Source organism: Clytia hemisphaerica, unplaced genomic scaffold, assembly GCF_902728285.1.
Source record: "Clytia hemisphaerica strain Z4C2 unplaced genomic scaffold, Clytia hemisphaerica genome assembly, whole genome shotgun sequence".
Classification (NCBI taxonomy): Eukaryota; Metazoa; Cnidaria; class Hydrozoa; order Leptothecata; family Clytiidae; genus Clytia; species Clytia hemisphaerica.
In genome coordinates this window covers 364,643-382,612 of record NW_027104211.1, presented here as the reverse complement: position 1 = coordinate 382,612, position 17,970 = coordinate 364,643, and the positions used below count along the sequence as shown (strand labels likewise).

At 34.7% G+C, this 17,970-nt stretch overlaps 1 protein-coding gene and 1 long non-coding RNA gene across 3 annotated transcripts in view; both read left to right on the top strand.

Moving 5' to 3' along the window:
- LOC136815577 (uncharacterized) overlaps positions 1-17,970 on the top strand; it is a 51,125-nt gene that overhangs the window by 24,114 nt on the left and 9,041 nt on the right. For both annotated transcript variants that reach the window (XR_010847739.1, XR_010847738.1), the window contains exon 2: positions 11,244-11,327. This is a non-coding gene — a long non-coding RNA (uncharacterized lncRNA). The remainder of the gene's footprint in view (positions 1-11,243; positions 11,328-17,970) is intronic.
- Positions 4,251-8,051, top strand: LOC136815576 (uncharacterized). Its single transcript, XM_067072030.1, has one exon. The coding sequence runs from the start codon at positions 4,381-4,383 to the stop codon at positions 5,860-5,862; it is 1,482 nt and encodes a 493-aa protein (XP_066928131.1). The 5' UTR covers positions 4,251-4,380; the 3' UTR covers positions 5,863-8,051.

Here is a 17,970-nt window from a genome sequence, read left to right as displayed (position 1 = left end):
GGTTTTGATAAGAAAAAGAGGTATGTAACTCATTTAGTTGTGAGTTCATACCATGATGTAGGGGAAGATGGAAAAACCTTTCGTTTTGATTAGACTCGATTACCCTGTTCAATCTGTTTTTTCTTAGAGGATAATTACATTACTTTAAATTCGTTGCTAATATTTGCGGTATCATATTTTAAAAGCAATACTCGCTGTACTTTTGTCATTTTTGTAACAAAAAAGATAATTCTTTGGGTCAAGAGGTCAGCGCATGACTTTTTTATATGTAGTATTAGGTTTTAGGTTTTTTATTTATGTTTTGTTAAGTGTTTTTCGACATTGACTCCCCAAGGTTTACTGTATTGGCTTGGAGCTCGTTGGAAAGATATTTCAAAATGAAACAATCTAAAAAATGTCAAAACTTGATTAAAAATTATTTGATGAGGTTGAATGAAATGAGCTACTCACAAGAAAAAACAGTTCAAAAGACCTATACAAGAAAAATATTTTTTACACTATCATTTAGCTTTTCATCAAGGAAAACCTACCGCTAAAATGAGAGCCCAGCCTTATATGGTAACATTACCAAACCCTTTCATTGCAATTGCGAATTTGTAGTTTCGCTGGTGGACAACGTTTCCGTTAAGGAGTGAAAGATTATGTATTTTTATTTCCAATTTAAGTAATCCATATTTCCTTTTGAAAAAAAAGTCATCAATCTGTTATTCTCAATAAAAACGAAGAACAAGGTATTACCCAGAATTGCACATTTAGTTAAGTCGCTATCAACGAAAAATTGGTGATACCATAATCATTTACTTTTGGTTTTGCAATAAATACCTGTTTCTCGAACGTCAGTTTTGCTAAACTTAACCATACTGGTGATTCTAAAGACGTTCAAAGAATGTTTTGTTGATGGTTTCTGTAGTGGGATGATATAAGTGTACTCTTAAAAAAGATATAAAGGCATCGGTCAGTATGGTCATATTAATTTAAATCCTCTCATACATCTCTTTAAAATAAATTTCATTGTAACCGTTCCAATCCTATGATTACTACTCGATAAGTTAAATAGGCCTTCTTTTTCTTTCTTTTTCGCCATAGTCATGATGGGTTCTAAATTTCATTTTCTTTTTTCGTTGTTGGAGAGGTTTCTATTGTTGTGTTGGTGAGGGAAGATTAACTTGTGAAAACCACAAGTTTATATCTGTTCCTTGTTTATTCTGTTACTTCTGCGTATACAAGTAAAAATATTATTTCATTTTCGGCATTCTAAATGTAATTTATCAATGGATCTTTTTACTATCGCCGCGAATGACCCAAGGAATGAATCTTTTACTAAAAAACCCCTGTCTCGTTGACCCAAGGAATGGCTCATTTTAAATATGAAATCTTGTCTCCTTGGCCAATGAAAATTAGAAGCTCATTTTTAGAAATAACGCCTGGCCCAATGACCCAAGGAGTAAATCTTTTACCAATATACTTGTCTCCACTGGCCCAGATTATGAGTCAATTCCCTCATTGGCCTAAGGAATCGCTTAAAAAGTCCCGTCTCATTTAGCCCGGGAGTAACTCACTCTATCAATGACATCGAAAAACCTATTTTTTCAGTGACCTAGATAAAATAGTAGGTGCGCGAATAAACCCCTTTCTAAATAGACAGAAGTGATTGCTCATCCTTACCAGCCGTTAAATTACGAAGGCGAAGAAAAAGGAAATAAAGGTAGTACAAAGCTGACAAATAACTCCAATAATGCACTCAGGTAGCGTATTCGAATAATATGTTCACCGCCTTCGACGGTAAGAAACAGTACCTTTGTGCAAGATAAGGAGTTAATTTCACAATTCTGAACACTTCAACGTATTTACCTCATAGGTTTCATACCTCAAGACAAAGGGTATTTTTAGAAAAAGGTGAAAATTTTAGTAGGAAAGGGAATTATATCCAACGTAAATGCGTAGAGCATTATTTTTTATTGCAAAACTCTAAAGATTAATTAAGTCCATTGCCGCAAATATGAAATATTTATTAAAGCTTTTTGCACATTTTCTCTGGAAAATTTGATTGTACTTGGTCTCTACGCGCTTTGTTTTTGCTCTAAAATTCCATTTTCATTGTTAAAGTTAATGTGTATTTAAGCATCCATCGCTAAGTCTGTCTGCATGATACAACATTTGGTCGAAGAGGCGTATGGTGGCGTGTACATAATATGTGTGCACATGAGAGATTCTTATTTAACGCTGCATTGAGGCAAAAGAAATGTTCTACAGACTCTCTTTAACCCGAACCTCTATAACTCGAACATGTTTTCTCGTCCTTTCAGTTAACAAGACCTTCGCCTCTTGCTACAACACTTGGAGCAAATTAGTAAGGTTGCTGAATATAAGTCAATATTTGGATAAGATCCAGTTAGCCTTCAATCATGGACAAAAGGTTTGTAGACTTCTGCAATATTTGCAAAATACTTCAATATCGATCAAAAACAAGTTCCCAAGAAGGTCTGGGTGCTTTCCAAACCCATTCAAAGACCCACTGCAGTCTAACCACAAGGGCTTGATTAATTGGCTTACACCAGTATCAAAACGCTGATTTTTTGCTTGTGGTTCCCTCAAAAGCAATTCAAAAGCAATGCAACGACTTCGAAAGTGTTTTTCTTAACTTCCCTCCTTTTTCAGACACATTGAAGGGGGGCCCATTGAAGAGTCATTTTGTTCTATTTCTCATCATTTTTCACTGAAATTTCATTTGTCTACAACCTTTTGTCCATGATTGTTTCACATGGACACGACGTGGGATAGTTGATATTTTTGGATGCGAATATGGACCGTCACATGGAAAAGTCACAGTTCCGATTTTACTTCCTTGTATGAAGACAGACCCACTATCTACGGGAATTTTAACGGGGGTATGTGTAAGGTCCTAGGGCTATTTTTCTTTTGAAGGAGGCTATGTGTTAGTTTGTAGCGTTGGATCTCCCTGAAACAGGGGTGTATTTTATCTTTGCGTTAACTCTCTCTGAAACAGGGGCGTGTATTACATTTAGCGTTGATTTCCCTGAAACAGGGTTGTGTTTTTAATTTTTTGCGTTAATTCTCCCTGAAACAGGGGGTGTGTATTACATTTAGCGTTAATTCTCCCTGAAACAGGGGTGTGTATTACATTTAGCTTTAATTCTCCCTGAAATACGGATTTGTCATAGTTCGTAAGGTAATTTTCCGCGGACAGACTTTGTCTTCTTTGGCGCATTTCCAACTGTGAAGTCCTTTCGAGGTAGATGGTTTAGCAATTTAATTCAGTTAAGCTTATCCACATTTTGACATTATTAGGCATGAAAACAAGTTTTGTAACAATAATAAAATACAATTTATTGTATTCCCAATGCATGTCAAAGAAAAATCTAAAGAGCTGAACAGAAAAACCGCCGAAGAACATTATAATAATACTTTGTGAAAAAGGAAGAATATTTTTTATGAAACATCTGCGCAACCAGTCGTCGAATACATTTTAAATTAATAATTGCCTTTGATTAATAGCGTGTATTATATATAAACTTAATGGTATAATTAAAACTTAAACTCTTTAAATGAAAAAGAAGAATAATGTGTTTGAAAGAGATGAAATAGAGAGATTGAGAAAAAACGATTAGTTTTTGAGCGAGCATTCAGTTAAATTGAATAAGAAAATACTAAAATTTTAATGAGTTTTTCTTTGAAGAAAAGCTGTTTTCTTTTTCAACTCATACACACAGCAAATCATTATATAGTCTTTTCTCTTTTTTATTTCTTTTCAAAAAGTTTATTCAGTCCAGTTGTGCTCGAGGTGGTGGTCGGTCGATATGGAGACAACATTTGGACGAAACTTATTACATAAAAGATGTTTTCTTTTATAAAAACAATGTTCACAGTGTGTTTGCACAAAAACTTGTCTGCAGATTTTTAACAACTTATGTTTTTTTTTTGGAATAATTACTGGAATATATTATTTTAGATGAAAGGTGTAGCTATTGAATCCTTCCAGGGTTTGATCCTTCCAAGTTGACTTTTTCAAATGAACATTTGGTGTATATTTTTGTTTTGCTATGTTGGAAGCACTGCTCACTTTCGGCATAACCCAATTACATGAATTTCAAGTATTTTCTCCCATTTTCTCAAAAGGGTGGTGCTGGGTTTGTCAGAGGGCGTCAAGCTGAGAAACTCGACAAACAAAATGTTCCATTAAAAGTCTTTATTAATTAATTTCCATTCTTACAATTCTTAATAACTTTTTTTTTACAGATGCAATTATAAAAACTTTCAAAAGAGAGAAAGCAACATTCAAACAAAAAGAAGCTGGTTTTAAAGAAAGAAGCAGTTATTTTAAATTTGTGATTTGTCGGTGTTTAATACTGCGGCTTACAAATGCCTAACATGGAAAAGAAAAGCGTGGAAAGAGCCATAGAGAACAGTACCATGAAACCAAATACAGGCAGTGGTGGAAGACATGTCAAGGAAAAACTTGTTTACAAAGTTGTACCTGTACCTTACTACTATCCTGTACCTGTCGATGCAGAATGGTATTACAAACACTACGACCAACCCATGCGTAACGGCGAGCGTGGTTACCTTGGTTTCCCGGACGACGGCGCTTTGGAGGGATTCCCGTTTCCACCTCCTCCTGCATATGGGTTAACGCCACCCCGTTCCGCCCTTCGTGAACCGTATTATCATCTCTCTCGGGAAGAAGAAGAGAGGTACGTAAGACCAGTGTCTCCGTTGTACCGTGACTCTACACGACGTCACTATTCGCCTACAGCTGAGAAAAAGCAAGCAAAGGAGAATGGTGATGTGGAATCGAACGCTGAGGAAACAGCCGTCGCGGAGGAGAAGGGTGAAAACGAGGAGCGCACCAATGGTGAGCAGGGATCGGATCACGTGTCACCAAGATCTGTCAAATCAGAGCAATCCAATGATAGTGAGGCAGAGGAGAATCAACAAAATGGGATCGAGGCTGAGGAGGCTCGATTGGAGACCAGTAAAAGTGAAGGTGATGAACGCGAACCAAAAGATGGTGTAGATTTAGATAGTGGTGATGAAAAAGTCAGCCATTCAGATTCTGAAGTTGCTCGTAAACGAAAGCGCTTCCCAATGACCTTTCCGTATGACCAGAGAAAGAAAATCTTGAACGGGCACCATTCCCCTCATCAACAATTATCACCCAATCAGCATTCACCCAATCAGCATTCACCAAATCAGTATTCACCCAATCAGCATTCACCAAACCGTGATGTTTTGAATCTTAGTGAGGAAACTGAAACCGAGTATAAGAGAAGTCGTCACGAGGAACCAAGAAGCGGTCGTGTGTATTCAAGTCACAAATATGCTGGTAGTAATGGTACACCAGTCAGTAATGGTCACACAAGAGATTACCCGTATGTGATGGTCCCTGTTCGTTCACCACCATATGGCGATGTAGGTCGACCTCCACGATACAGTGAGAGAAGCCATTCTTATTACGAGTCCCGAATGTATGATGATTCCTACAAAGAATCAAGTGGAGGTCGTAAAGAGGTTGATCTCGCTGATGATAAACGGGAAATCCGATATCACCCGAACGGGCGACGTGCTAGAACTGTATTTACACGACAACAGTTGTTGACGCTGAACAACGTTTTTGAAAAGCATCCTTTTGTATCAGGTGAACGAATGAGTGAGCTAAGTGACCAATTAGGACTTGATCGTAAGATCGTTAAAATTTGGTTCCAAAACAAACGACAGTATGCACGCAAGAAGGGATCCTTGGTTGAGCGTGGTAATGAAGAATTCTATTACGAATATCCTGAAAGATTTAACCCCACCTCTGCCCCGCCCACCATGGCTGAACATTGGAAAGCTGAGAACTAAAAAGAAACAAATGGAAACAAAGCTTTTTAGTGACTGTTGATGGGATCATTCCCTGGAGAGTTGGATTCGAACAGATGGTGATGATGAATCTAGACTCGTTTCTTGTGTTGAGATTATTTGGCTACCAGCAATGAGGCTGGATGTTATGTGGACAGACTTTAATGATAGACATTTCATGAACAATTTAAAAAGGAAAAAGACTTTTTGTTGATCAATGGAGGATGGAGAATATGATGAAGATGTCATGCAGAGTTATGTAAATGAAAGGTAACACAATAGAATCCTTTTCATCTGTGATAATGATTATTATTATTAGGGTAGAGTAGAGAGCGATAATTATTATACCAATTTAAACGTGTTGCTTTTGTTTGAAAAAAAACGAGGTTTTAAAAAGAAGAAATAAGAAGGTGAATGTGATTAAAATCTTTTTTGATTCCTGTTTTTTCATCATTATTAAAAGATTTTAGTAGGATAGCCTTGCCTTCAGTACTTATTTTCCCCCTTTTCTCTCTAATGATTTTAAATGCTCTGCATGTGTCTCTTTTCTTCTTCATCACTTTCTTTTGATAGATGATGATAATTATTCTTTTCGATAAATATCAATTATATCGTTTCCTATCATCATTTGGTCCTTTAAGTGTTCGCATCTCCTTGTTTTCCTTTATTACATTATCATTTTCATATCTTCAGGGAAGGGGGTAAAATAGGGGTCAGGTGTAAGCTTTTATGGAGAAAACTAATTCCCCTCTCAATTGAAATTATCAAAGAAATATGCCGTGCGGCGAGTGTAATTAAGACATGGCTTCCTTTAGGACTGTGTTATCAATTCGTTAAAATCTTTTCCCATTTTTGACTTTTTTTGGGTAAATGTTGGGTTTTTAGTGATTCATTAAATAAAATGGCACCTGCCTCTTTATTGAAGGTCATTAAACATATTTTAAAGATGAAGAAAATATTATAATGAAATAATGAAGATGAAAAGAATGAAAAGGAAAATCGATAAATAAAAACCTAAAGACGACAAAAAACCATTTATGTTTTTTTTTTCAAAAAGGGTGAACATTTATGTAAGCTAATTATTAGCTCTCTCTCTCTCTCTTAAGATCTATTGTTTTGTTGATTTCCTTTGGTGATTAAATCTCATTGGACATTATTAATTTTTCGCTTTTTCGTCGCAAAAGATGAAAGTAAATAAGGGCGAGGAAAAGGACTTTAGCTTTATAACTTGAAAAGCGCCAAAACAAGGTGGTTATTAACATTAGCACTTTTTAAATATCCCTTTTTTTCAAACCCCCTTTTTTCCTAGTCCTTTCTTGACACATGTCGCCGGTGTTGATTTCGCTGTGATCCTTACGAAGGATGCGACAATTCATCCCCAGACCCCTACCCCTATTAAGAAAACTGCTAAAATTTCGTTCATATCATTTCCTTAACAAACCTATTGCAAAATTAAAGGCGATATCTTTTTCCTTTAATTTCATCGCTTAACATAATCAGATCTTTACTTGCGCGTGTTAAATTTTTATCAAGTAATTTTCTCTTTCTTCCTTCGCTTTCTTCGTTTCTTTTATCACCTTCTTAAATTTGGTCAAAAAGCCGGTCATAATATTGGGTATTATAATTATGTTAAATATGTTCGCTTGTGGTCAGCCCCTTATTTCTCGTTTTAAATATTCTTTTTGAAGTCTTCTTGCTAGAAGAGCTCTTAACAAATTATAAACTTTCACAAAAGAAGTTATTAAGATAAAAATGAAGAATACATGTACACGAAAGCGTCATGAAGGATAACACGAAAAAACCTTTTTTTTAATCACCTCGAATTATTTTCAACAGAACACTTTTTTTTTGCTTTTTGAGGAAAAGATTATAAAAAACCAAGCTGGCCTTGGCCCCAGTCCTTTTTTTCGGTCTACACAAATAGATACAGAAGATTATTATTATAATTAAAAAATGAGGTCATTTTCTTTTTAAACATCTTCCTTTAATCTTCAATTTTCTTTAAGGGGGTCGTCAACTTTTCATCTCATATGAACATATTTTTAATAATTCCATCATATATTTTTAATCAATTTGGTGTAATGTGGTTCTAAACAGAGACAACCTTTTTTAATGACATTTTCAAAAAACAAAAAAATTGTAGACAACAGGAGACACAAAATATTACAGAAAATTGAAATTTAATAATTTCATCATCCCTTTCTAGTCTTCACTTAAATCCTTTAATATGTAGACAACATTTCTCGATGAAAAAAAAGTTTTTTAAAAAAATCGTTTAGTACCTATCATGAGGTGGTTATTAAAAAATATTCTTAAGTACTTTAAGGCCCCCTTTAAATAAGAGAAAGAGAGACACCTTGACTTAAAAATCTTTTCATTTTTTTCACATCTTCCCTTCTTTCTTCTTTTATAATGTTTAATGATGTTAATAGCCCTTACAGTGGTTTAGAGGTCGTTTAAATCTTCACGACTCCGAAAGGAAAGACAGACGCATGAGATGACAGCCTTCTATTTAATATATATTAACTTTTTTAAAGATTTTATGGTTTTTTTCACGTCTTTTCATCAAGATTTTTTTCATATTTTTCTTCAATTTTAAACAGTAATCATTTAAAGAACGCTTGAAAATCTTTTGAATATCGATTTTTAAATTGGACAGTCTTTAAGAAAGCCGCAAATCCTTAGCTGGTGAAAAAAATCGCGCCTCTGCTATATTTTTTTCGAATTTTTAATAAGTTTTTCGGAAATTTTAGAAATTCTTCTTGATTTTAAAGGGCGTTGATAATGAAAGCTTCCTCAATCAAAAAAATATAATATAGCTGAGTAATAAGCAGTTTACAATTTTAAAATTTCAGCGTGGGTAATACACACTATGATGAATTAATGCCATCTTGTTTCAATTAAAATACCTGAATAACCGATTCAACTAAGATTTTATAAATTGAATAAGTCATTCATGCAAAAAAGTGAAAAACATTTCCTACTATTGCCTCGTTAGAAAACATAAAAAAAATCACGGCCCCATCAATTTTGATTATGATGTTGAAAATCTCATTATTAAATAAAGAAAATCATATTCATTTGTGATGAAAAAGAAGAAGAAGCAATAATCAAATTCATAATTCTTCATTATTTTCAAAAGGCGTCTTTTCGCGTTTTACGCATGAAAACTCTTCAATTATACATCATTATTATCTTCCATAATTATTTCAAAGGAAATAGACTCTTGTTTTTCTCATTCACTCGTTCTCAGATCTCTTCTTCTCTTCCCTCTTCACTTATTATTATTATTCATTATTCCTCATGATTATTATGATTAACTCAAACAAATCAGTTAAAAAAATTAATTGTGAAAATTCTGTGTTTTTTTCGACATGGCCTCTCCCACCTGCCTCCACAGATTCTTAAATTTCTTTTCAAAAAAAAAAATCATCGTTAATCTCTTTAAATATGCATCACGTCAGGAAATGATTCGACTAATACAATTTAATGAAAATATTTTCGACAAGAAATTTCAAATGATTACGCAGGTGGCCTTTGATCCAAAATTACAAACAAAACAAATTGACTCATACAAAATTTTAATGTTCTTAAATATTCATTATCATTTTGAAAAATATTTTAAAAGTATATTATGCCCCCTCTAGGTCGTTGCCCCCTTGCATGAGTCATTCGCTAGTAGCCAGAGTCATGTGTTCAATGTTATTACAATAAAATACAAACACTTAAACTTACACCTGACCCTTTTCTATAATACCCACCTAATGGCAAACGTCATTTGTCCGAAAAATAAACCAAATCCTCCCAAAGATTGCTCATTTTCGGACATGTGATTTTTTTTGATTTTTTTTATATATTGACCAATGTTTCTTGTGTTCTAAACATCTTAATATTTTGTTAATATTTTATTATCTTATTGCCAATCGTTTTTTATTACTAGTCAATAAAAATCTTTTAAAAGAAAAAACGATTTAAAACGAGTTTTGTAGATTTTTAACCCATTAAATTATAAAAGATCTAAAATTTTATTATTACTTTATTATATATTTTATCTTATGTTATTACATTATACTACATACCAAAGTCATGTTCAGGCCTCAATTTATAACATGACAAATTTTTGTATTACTATATTATAGGGGCATTATTAAAAGCCTAAAGTTAGATATTATGTATTATACGAACCTTGTTTGGTCTTTTACAGACATTGTTTTAAAAGAAAAAAGTTCAGAATAGATTATAATTTTTGTACATATTATCTCAGAAATATTCATTTTGTTATTATCTCATTATTACTAGAAAAGATTGTATATTATACGGATGGAAAAAAGGTTTTTTTGCTGATATTATAGTAGAGATAAAAATTAATAACCTAGAATTATTCAAAATTATCTTCATCAACTTTTCCCCTTAATTACTTCGAGTAATCCTGAAAATTTTCGTCTCAACCAGATATTAAAATTTAAATAAATCAGCCATAATTGGAATCTCCAGGAAAATATTTTTTCTGATTCATTATTTTGAATTATCGGATGAGGGTTTTAATGAATTTTTGCCAAAATTTGATTCAAAGCAAACATTTATTACTTAAAGTTTTTTTCGGGTTGGGTGGATTTTACTAGATTATTTTTCAGAAATAGTGAAAAAAAATTTCAATAATAATCAAATGCTCATCATCTAGAAAATCCTAACTGAATTGTGATGCCTGAACATAAGAATTTGAAAACCAAAGATTTTGACATTTTCAAAAGATGATGACCTCCTCAACACCCTAGGAATCTTTCAAGACAATATTTTACAGTAAGAAATGATTTTTTACCAGGCTTGATCAAAAACTGGAAAGGCCTTCAACAACATTCAATGAAATTACATGAAATTCATGTACAATTCAGACAAAGAATGAATATTTTGTCGATTTGAATCTAGAAATAACTTTCATAACAAATTGACTGCTACTTTAACCAACTCAGAAAAGTATTAGATACAAACTAGTGAATTGTGACCCTAACAGACTTTCTTAGAGCATGGAAACACCCCTGTGTCACAGACCCGCCTTGGACCCCAGCCCCACTGGAAAATTTGCCCAAAATTTTGTCTCCGGTGGAAAAAATACCCTAAAGTTTCAGCCCCACTGGGAAATTGACTCTGAAATTGATTTTATCCTCACTCAAAATGCAATGGAAAAAACTGCACTCCAAAACCATCCCCACTGAGAACAAAATTTCCACTGGGGCTGTCAGACAGGGGTGTATGAAAAAGGGCAAATGGTCCAACGGCATATTGCTTTTCTGAATGTCGAAATGGCAGAACCATAAGCCGCAAAGGGAAGGACAACTCCTTAAACCATATGACTTTACTTTCACAAGCAACTTCCTTCAATTTAGAGAACCTACGTCTTATGACCCATCAGAACAATCAATCACAAAAGAAAAACAGCAGAACGAAAGTGTAGATACAGCCGGCATATGGTAAGCCCCTTCTTTATTTTTGACCACAAATAAATGTCGAAGATAAGACATGCATTAAAAAGGGGAGATTGAAGAGATTGATGTCGTCCTGAATCAAGCACTCGTAAACGGTGTCATAAAATGATTTTTCATGTAAAGGTTCTGTTTTCACTGGTTAAAACCAAAATGATCATCCTTCTCCTTCCATAAGAAACCTATTCATCTTTAAGTAAGCAAGTCTTCGGATGCTCCTCTTTCGGTAGCTATCTACCCGAAGGTAGGGGAGGGCGCCACTATTTCTCCCTGGATTGCTCCACTTACCCTTGATACTTCTTTTAATTGCTGTGCATCAAGCATAGAGGCATCAAGTACCATTTTGGGAATCTTTGGTATGAGCCGGGTAGGGGTTGAACTCGGAACTTTTTCCTATGACTCCCCCATTTACTCACCGTTAGAAATCTCCAGCGACGCTCAGAGACGTCAAAAATCAGACACAAAATCCATGTTTTTCTGGTGTTCTTTAATACTCAACACGTACCCAACATCAGTAGCATTGTGGTCTGACCAACATTAAGAAGACCAATATAGGTCCAGTGGGAACATCACCTTTAAGGTGGCAGTTTCATAAGTCATGAAAACTTTTTTGTCCCTCCTGCAAGCTATGTAAAACAACGCGAGCAAATTTGATTGTCAATTTCTATCCTTTTTAGGATAGCTACTTGCTAGTTAAAAAATGGAAAAGGGGAGCTGAGGTGAGTGTTCCAGGTTCCAGTGCAACGAGGACCAGTTTGGCGTTCGTTCCATTTTGCGCCCTTCTCAAAATTTGCAATAACGCCCTCTGTCCCCTGCTAACAAACGCTAGACGACTAAATAAGAGAGTGGGGTATAGAAGAATGAGAAACATAATGACATCATTATTAGATTGGTGTCCGGAGAATCCCCCGCGGTGAGTTCCACCCAGTGAATTCCCACCCAGTGTATTCCCGCCTGGGAAAATTTAGAGTATACAAATTAAGAATATGCCGTAACAATTATTGTATTATCATAAAATACCTGTACAAACTTATATCAGGTTTAGGAATTTCGATTCTCTGCTATTAGTTACTCTTCCAGCAAACTTTTTGACACAAGAAAATTCTCAAAATCATTGATTAGAAAGACAAAGAAATGGCCCAGATAAGCAGAAAGAAAAATATTTCAATTAAAAGACCATCAACTATTTTATGTTGGAGGCTAAATTATTTGGAGGTACAAATACTATAGAAATTCAAAACCAATTTTATCTTTTCTGACGCGGTCAAAATTCTTTAACTGCAGACATGAAGGATGGTTTTTTTTTCAAGGTAATTAAGTTTCGGGTTAATAGATATTAGCACTGGGAATTAACCATATGCTCAGACAGGGAAGAAAAAGAAGATGAAAATTGAAAAAAGAAAAGTAAAGAGAGTAAATTTATTCATCTTAATTGAAAATGAAAACAAAGAAAAGACATTACGAAAAGTAATTATTGATTATGATTGTTGATAATTATTTTGGCTCCTTCACTTTTATTTATTTCTCAAATAATTTTCTCTTTCTTTCAGATTTCATGCTTTTCACCCAATTATTTTTTTGCCCCCAAAAATTGATTGCTTTTGCAATACAGTAACTCCTGACGAATGAGTAATTTTCAAAGGAAAACACCTGCTAAAAAGATAGTGTGATTTCCTCATTAAATTACTCGTCAATTTGCTGATTCACTTCTTCATTACGGTTGGCAAACGATATCATACTCCAGGATGCATCGTCTCTTATTTTCCCCCTATTTTCTACTTTCCTATCTTCTATCCTGATTTTCTGTCTTTCTCAAGTGTTTCTAACTGTTTTCTAAGTATTTTTCTGAAATTTGCCCGTACCGGTGAAACAGGTCTCCGACCCCGGCTCGAACCACCAAATGCAAGTAACCTTGGTTTACAAATCCAATGCCTAACCGCTTACGCCAACGAGACACGACAGAAATTTGTCATTCACAAATACTTATAGCGTGTAATTTACAGACCTTAATTAAGATAGCTCCCAACCCTACCGGTGCCCCTACAAGGATCCCTGCGGGATCCTAAGTTAAGTCACAGGGTACGAATGCCCCTAAGAAGGCCTTCGGCCTTACATTGCGACTCTCGAGCTCCAGCCTTAACCCTAACTGATAATAACCGAACCCCCGTCTAGGTCCGCGGATTGAAAAATTTCACTTGCATCCTGTAGTATGATATCGTCTGCCAACCCTTCATGAGGCCCCCCCAGCGGACCCAAAATTCACGCGATCACGCCAATTTTTTTTCGATTTCACGCCATCACGCCTGAAAAATTTGATTTTCACGATCACGCCAATTTTTTTCGATTTCACGCCATTACGCCTAGAAAATTTAGCTTTCACGCTTATATTTTTGTTACATAAACTTAATTTTTGCCCACAAATAGGTGTGTGTTTGGTCGTCAATCAGTCTTCTCATACACGTAAGTCAAGATTACCTTATGGGGGAAAAAAATGTCAGAGTTTTATTTAGTCGGGGTTTTTTTCGTCGGGGAAAAATTTCGTCACCTAGAGGCATTTTCGTCAATTTTCCCCCACCAAAATTTCAAATTCGTCACTTTTCCCCGACGAAATTTACAATTTAATGTCTATTCACGATAAAAAATTTCTCAGAAATAATCATTCATTCAAAAGATATCAAACAAAGTTATAAGCTGATTGACGTCTAAAAACGCTGTTTTCTGCAGTTTTTTGCTATTTTTTGGGGTCAATCACTTATTAACTTTGTATCATAACTTTATATTGAATAAATATATTAATGAAATTTCTTCACAGTGATGACCTCCTAAGATCAAAGAATCTCTCCAGTGAAAATAAAAGTTATAGCACTTTTCTACAAGATCTTCATTTTCATCTTCATTTTCAGAATTTTTTTGAAGATTTTTTTATTTCAAATTGTTCCACTCACTAATATCTTTCAAATGATACCAAATTTATAAAGATTGAAGAATTCCTTCAAAAGTTATAGGTAAAAGAAAAAAGAATGCACACTTATCGTGAATAGACTTTAGTCACTTTCAACTAAATTGTCCAAATGAAATGGTTTCCTTCGCTAGCTTAAAAAAGGTCTTGTAATTCGGCGTTTAAAGCATTAATTTCGGTTAATAAGGGTGTAAAGAATTTAGATTTCAATTTTGGTTGGGGTTTAAAAAATCGGGTAAAAGTTTTGGTCGGGTGATAAAATATCGGGGAAAAAGTTCGTCGGCGGAAAATTTCGTCACCCCCTCAAAATTTTCGACACTTTCCCCCGACATTTTTTTCCTCGATAAGGTATATCATTTTTCCTATCGGAAACACCCGAAAAATCTGGAAGAAATTTGACTTTTTTTAATTTTAGTAATATTCAAATTCCAGTTTTTTCGGGTGTTTTCGATAGGAAAATTATGTAATCTTGACTTATGCATATCAAAAATTGTTGGACAACTGGTCACATCAAAGGGCACCGGTTTAAGGGCTGAGGTATATTTGAGTAAATTGACAAAGCCCACCATGGTTGGGTAACTGAGAAAACTTTTGAATTTTGAATTTTGAAGGGTTTAAAGTGCTATTTTAGGACCCATTTCTATTTAATTTGAACAAGGACACTTGTATAGCGATTTGAATGATTCATGTAAAAATAATTGAAATCTTTTAAAAGTAGAAGCAACGTTGACGGGACCCATGGGCATTAATTGTGAATTAGCGTGAATAGTTTTAAAAAGGGGAACGAGGAGGCGCAACATGGTTTGCGCCGACGGGAGAAATTTTCAAAATCGCTCTCATTTACTCTCTTTCTTCCAAAATATGGGTTAAACATCACAGGATTCCTTTGATCAATCTGCTTAAAATTACACCTCATAACAAACCTGTTGCTTCTTTCTGTTTAAGGCTTTGCTACAAATGTATATTTTCCTGAAATAAAGGACCTGATGTCTTTAATGCATCTATAAGAATAAGCATCTAAGGAAGAGAAGAAAATGTTAGTTACGGAGGAAGCGCTACCATGGTTTGCGCTGACGGGGAAAAATTTTCAATTTTCGACCCTCATAGCATTTGACTTTATTTTGAAGACTAGCTAGCAACTGCTAAAAACAATCGGAAGTTACAAAGATAAATGGCAGATAAATAGAACTGTTTGCACCGTTTCTTTTATGTTTTAAAATGAGATCTATAGGAGGCCCCACCATAGTTGGGGCCGACCAAGAAAATTTTGATATTTAAACCCTCTAAATTGGCTAAAATGGACATAAAAATACAATTCAACTAATAAATATCATTTTCACGATCACGCTGAACTGCAAATTTCACGCCGTCACGCCTAAAAAAACTCGATTTCACGATCACGCCGGCACTTCATTTTCACGCCATCACGCCGTTTTTTTCAAAATTTCACGCCATCACGCCACGAAAAACCCTCCATCACGCCATCACGCCAACCGCTGGGGGGGCCTCCTTCATTACTGGTGCTTTTCCAATAAAGTTACAATGGACCATTTCTACTCTTTTACTGTGATCATCAAACTATTTCTTCAAATATACACAGCACTACCCCTCAAAAGAGAACACACCTCCTTTTCAATCAACAGCCCTTCTATCAATTCTTAAACACACCCCTGTTCCATGACCTGATTATTTCAACTCTTGTCTAAAAACTGTATCTTTGGAATACACCTCGAAGTTTTCAAATTTCTTTAACAGAAATACAAAAAGTTAAAAAGTATTTCTTGACAGAAACACATCCCTGTCTCAATTTCTCGATAATTTCGAAACATCTGTTGACAGAAAAACAACCTATTTCAATTCCTCGATAACTCCAAAATATTTTTTGACAGAAAAACAACCTGTTGCAATTACTCAATAACTTAAAAACACGTCCCTGTCTCATATTCTCTATGGTTTAGAAACTGCTGTTGATATAAATATAACCTAATAATCTAATCTCAATTCATCGATGACTCCAAAACTCGACTCCTCGATAATTTTGAAACTTCTTTGGGCAAAAGGTATCCCTGTCTCGATTCATCGGCAATTTGAAAAATTCAGTTGACAGAATACATCCCTTCCTCGATGCAAAAATGATTTCAAAACTTATATTGACAGAATCCAAATCCCTGTCTCAACTTTCGATGATTTCAAAACATCTGTTGACAGAAATGAACCCAATTCCTCGATGACTTCAGACTTCTCTTGGCAGAGTCTCAAAATCTTCTTTACAGAAATTAACCCTTTCTCAATTCTCGACGATTTGAAAACTTATGTTGACAGAGTTAAACTCCTTTCTCGGCCCTACCCTATGTAAATTACTTTTCTTCTAAAGTTTTTGCCCATTTAATGTCCGTCCTTCGTAAGCCGTCCCTAATTCCGACGTATGCCCAGAAATAACACTAAGAAAGGTGTAAAAAGGATCAATAAGCTGGGGAAATTTTAAATGTTTATACTGGTGTATTAAAAGGATGTTTGTTGACGAAGTGGTGGTATTCTTGTTGTTAAAAAAGCAGACTAGCACTTTAAAATTCCCGTTAAGAAAAAAGCCCAGTTTTCTTCTTTCTAAGATAAAACAATGTCTACCAAAATATGTAAACCAGGAAGTTATTTGGTTGCAACATAGAAAGTAGATAAGCCATATCTTCAAAACAAGGCGTTGATCCCTTCCTAATGGTTACAAAATATTGACCACAAAGGGAGTACGGGTAAACGGTCAAAAGACTTTACAAAAAACAAGCTAGATGCTGAATGGACCTACTTGATGATGAAAGTTAGATAGCAATAAGGAGAAAAATGAAGAAAATCAGTCAGAAAATATAGCGTTTAGCATTTAAATGCGTGTAGCAGTTCGTTCGTCTGTTACCAGCTTTTCTCGAGATTGGCTCATTAGTTTTTTCTGATTTTTTGCACAGTGATGCAAAATGACTATTCCAAAGTGACGGAGCCCGATTTTCGAAAAAGAAATTTCCGGCTTAAAAGGCCGGAAAAACCGTTTTTTTTTTTGGCATTTTCTCGAGATTCCATCATTTTAGTTTTTTTCTGATTTTTTTGTCCAAAGATGCGTATTAGCTATGTCCAAAACATGGCTGAATCGGATTTTTGAGAAAAACAATGCCCATCATCAATCATGATTCAATTGTCAATAAAACTGATTTTTTCAACCGGAACTTTCTATTTCTTTTTTCCCCACTACCCTTCCCTCTCCCCGCATCAACAATCAATTATGAAATTTAATGCGTTATGCATTTTCGCTGAACGCTATATTTTCTGACTGATTGTCTTCATTTTTCTCCTATCTAACATTCATCGTCAGGTAGGTCCATTCAGGATCTAGCTTGTTAATTCCTATATCTTTCGCTTCGATTTTATAAAGGACTATTTATTTCAACAAACTCGTCTTTGTCCAAAAAACAAGTTAATAAAGTTACATTAACGTGGATATGTTACTTGTGTCTAGATATTTAAGTTCGATTTCGTCAAAGCCTAACTAAGATATAAGTTCTGACCTGATTAGGCTAACGTCCTTGGCTTTATCATATATAGCCTAATTTGCAGATGTCCCTGAGTGACAGACATTGAACATCAGAGCCATTTTAAAAACCCAATTCTGAACTAAGACAGACTCATATC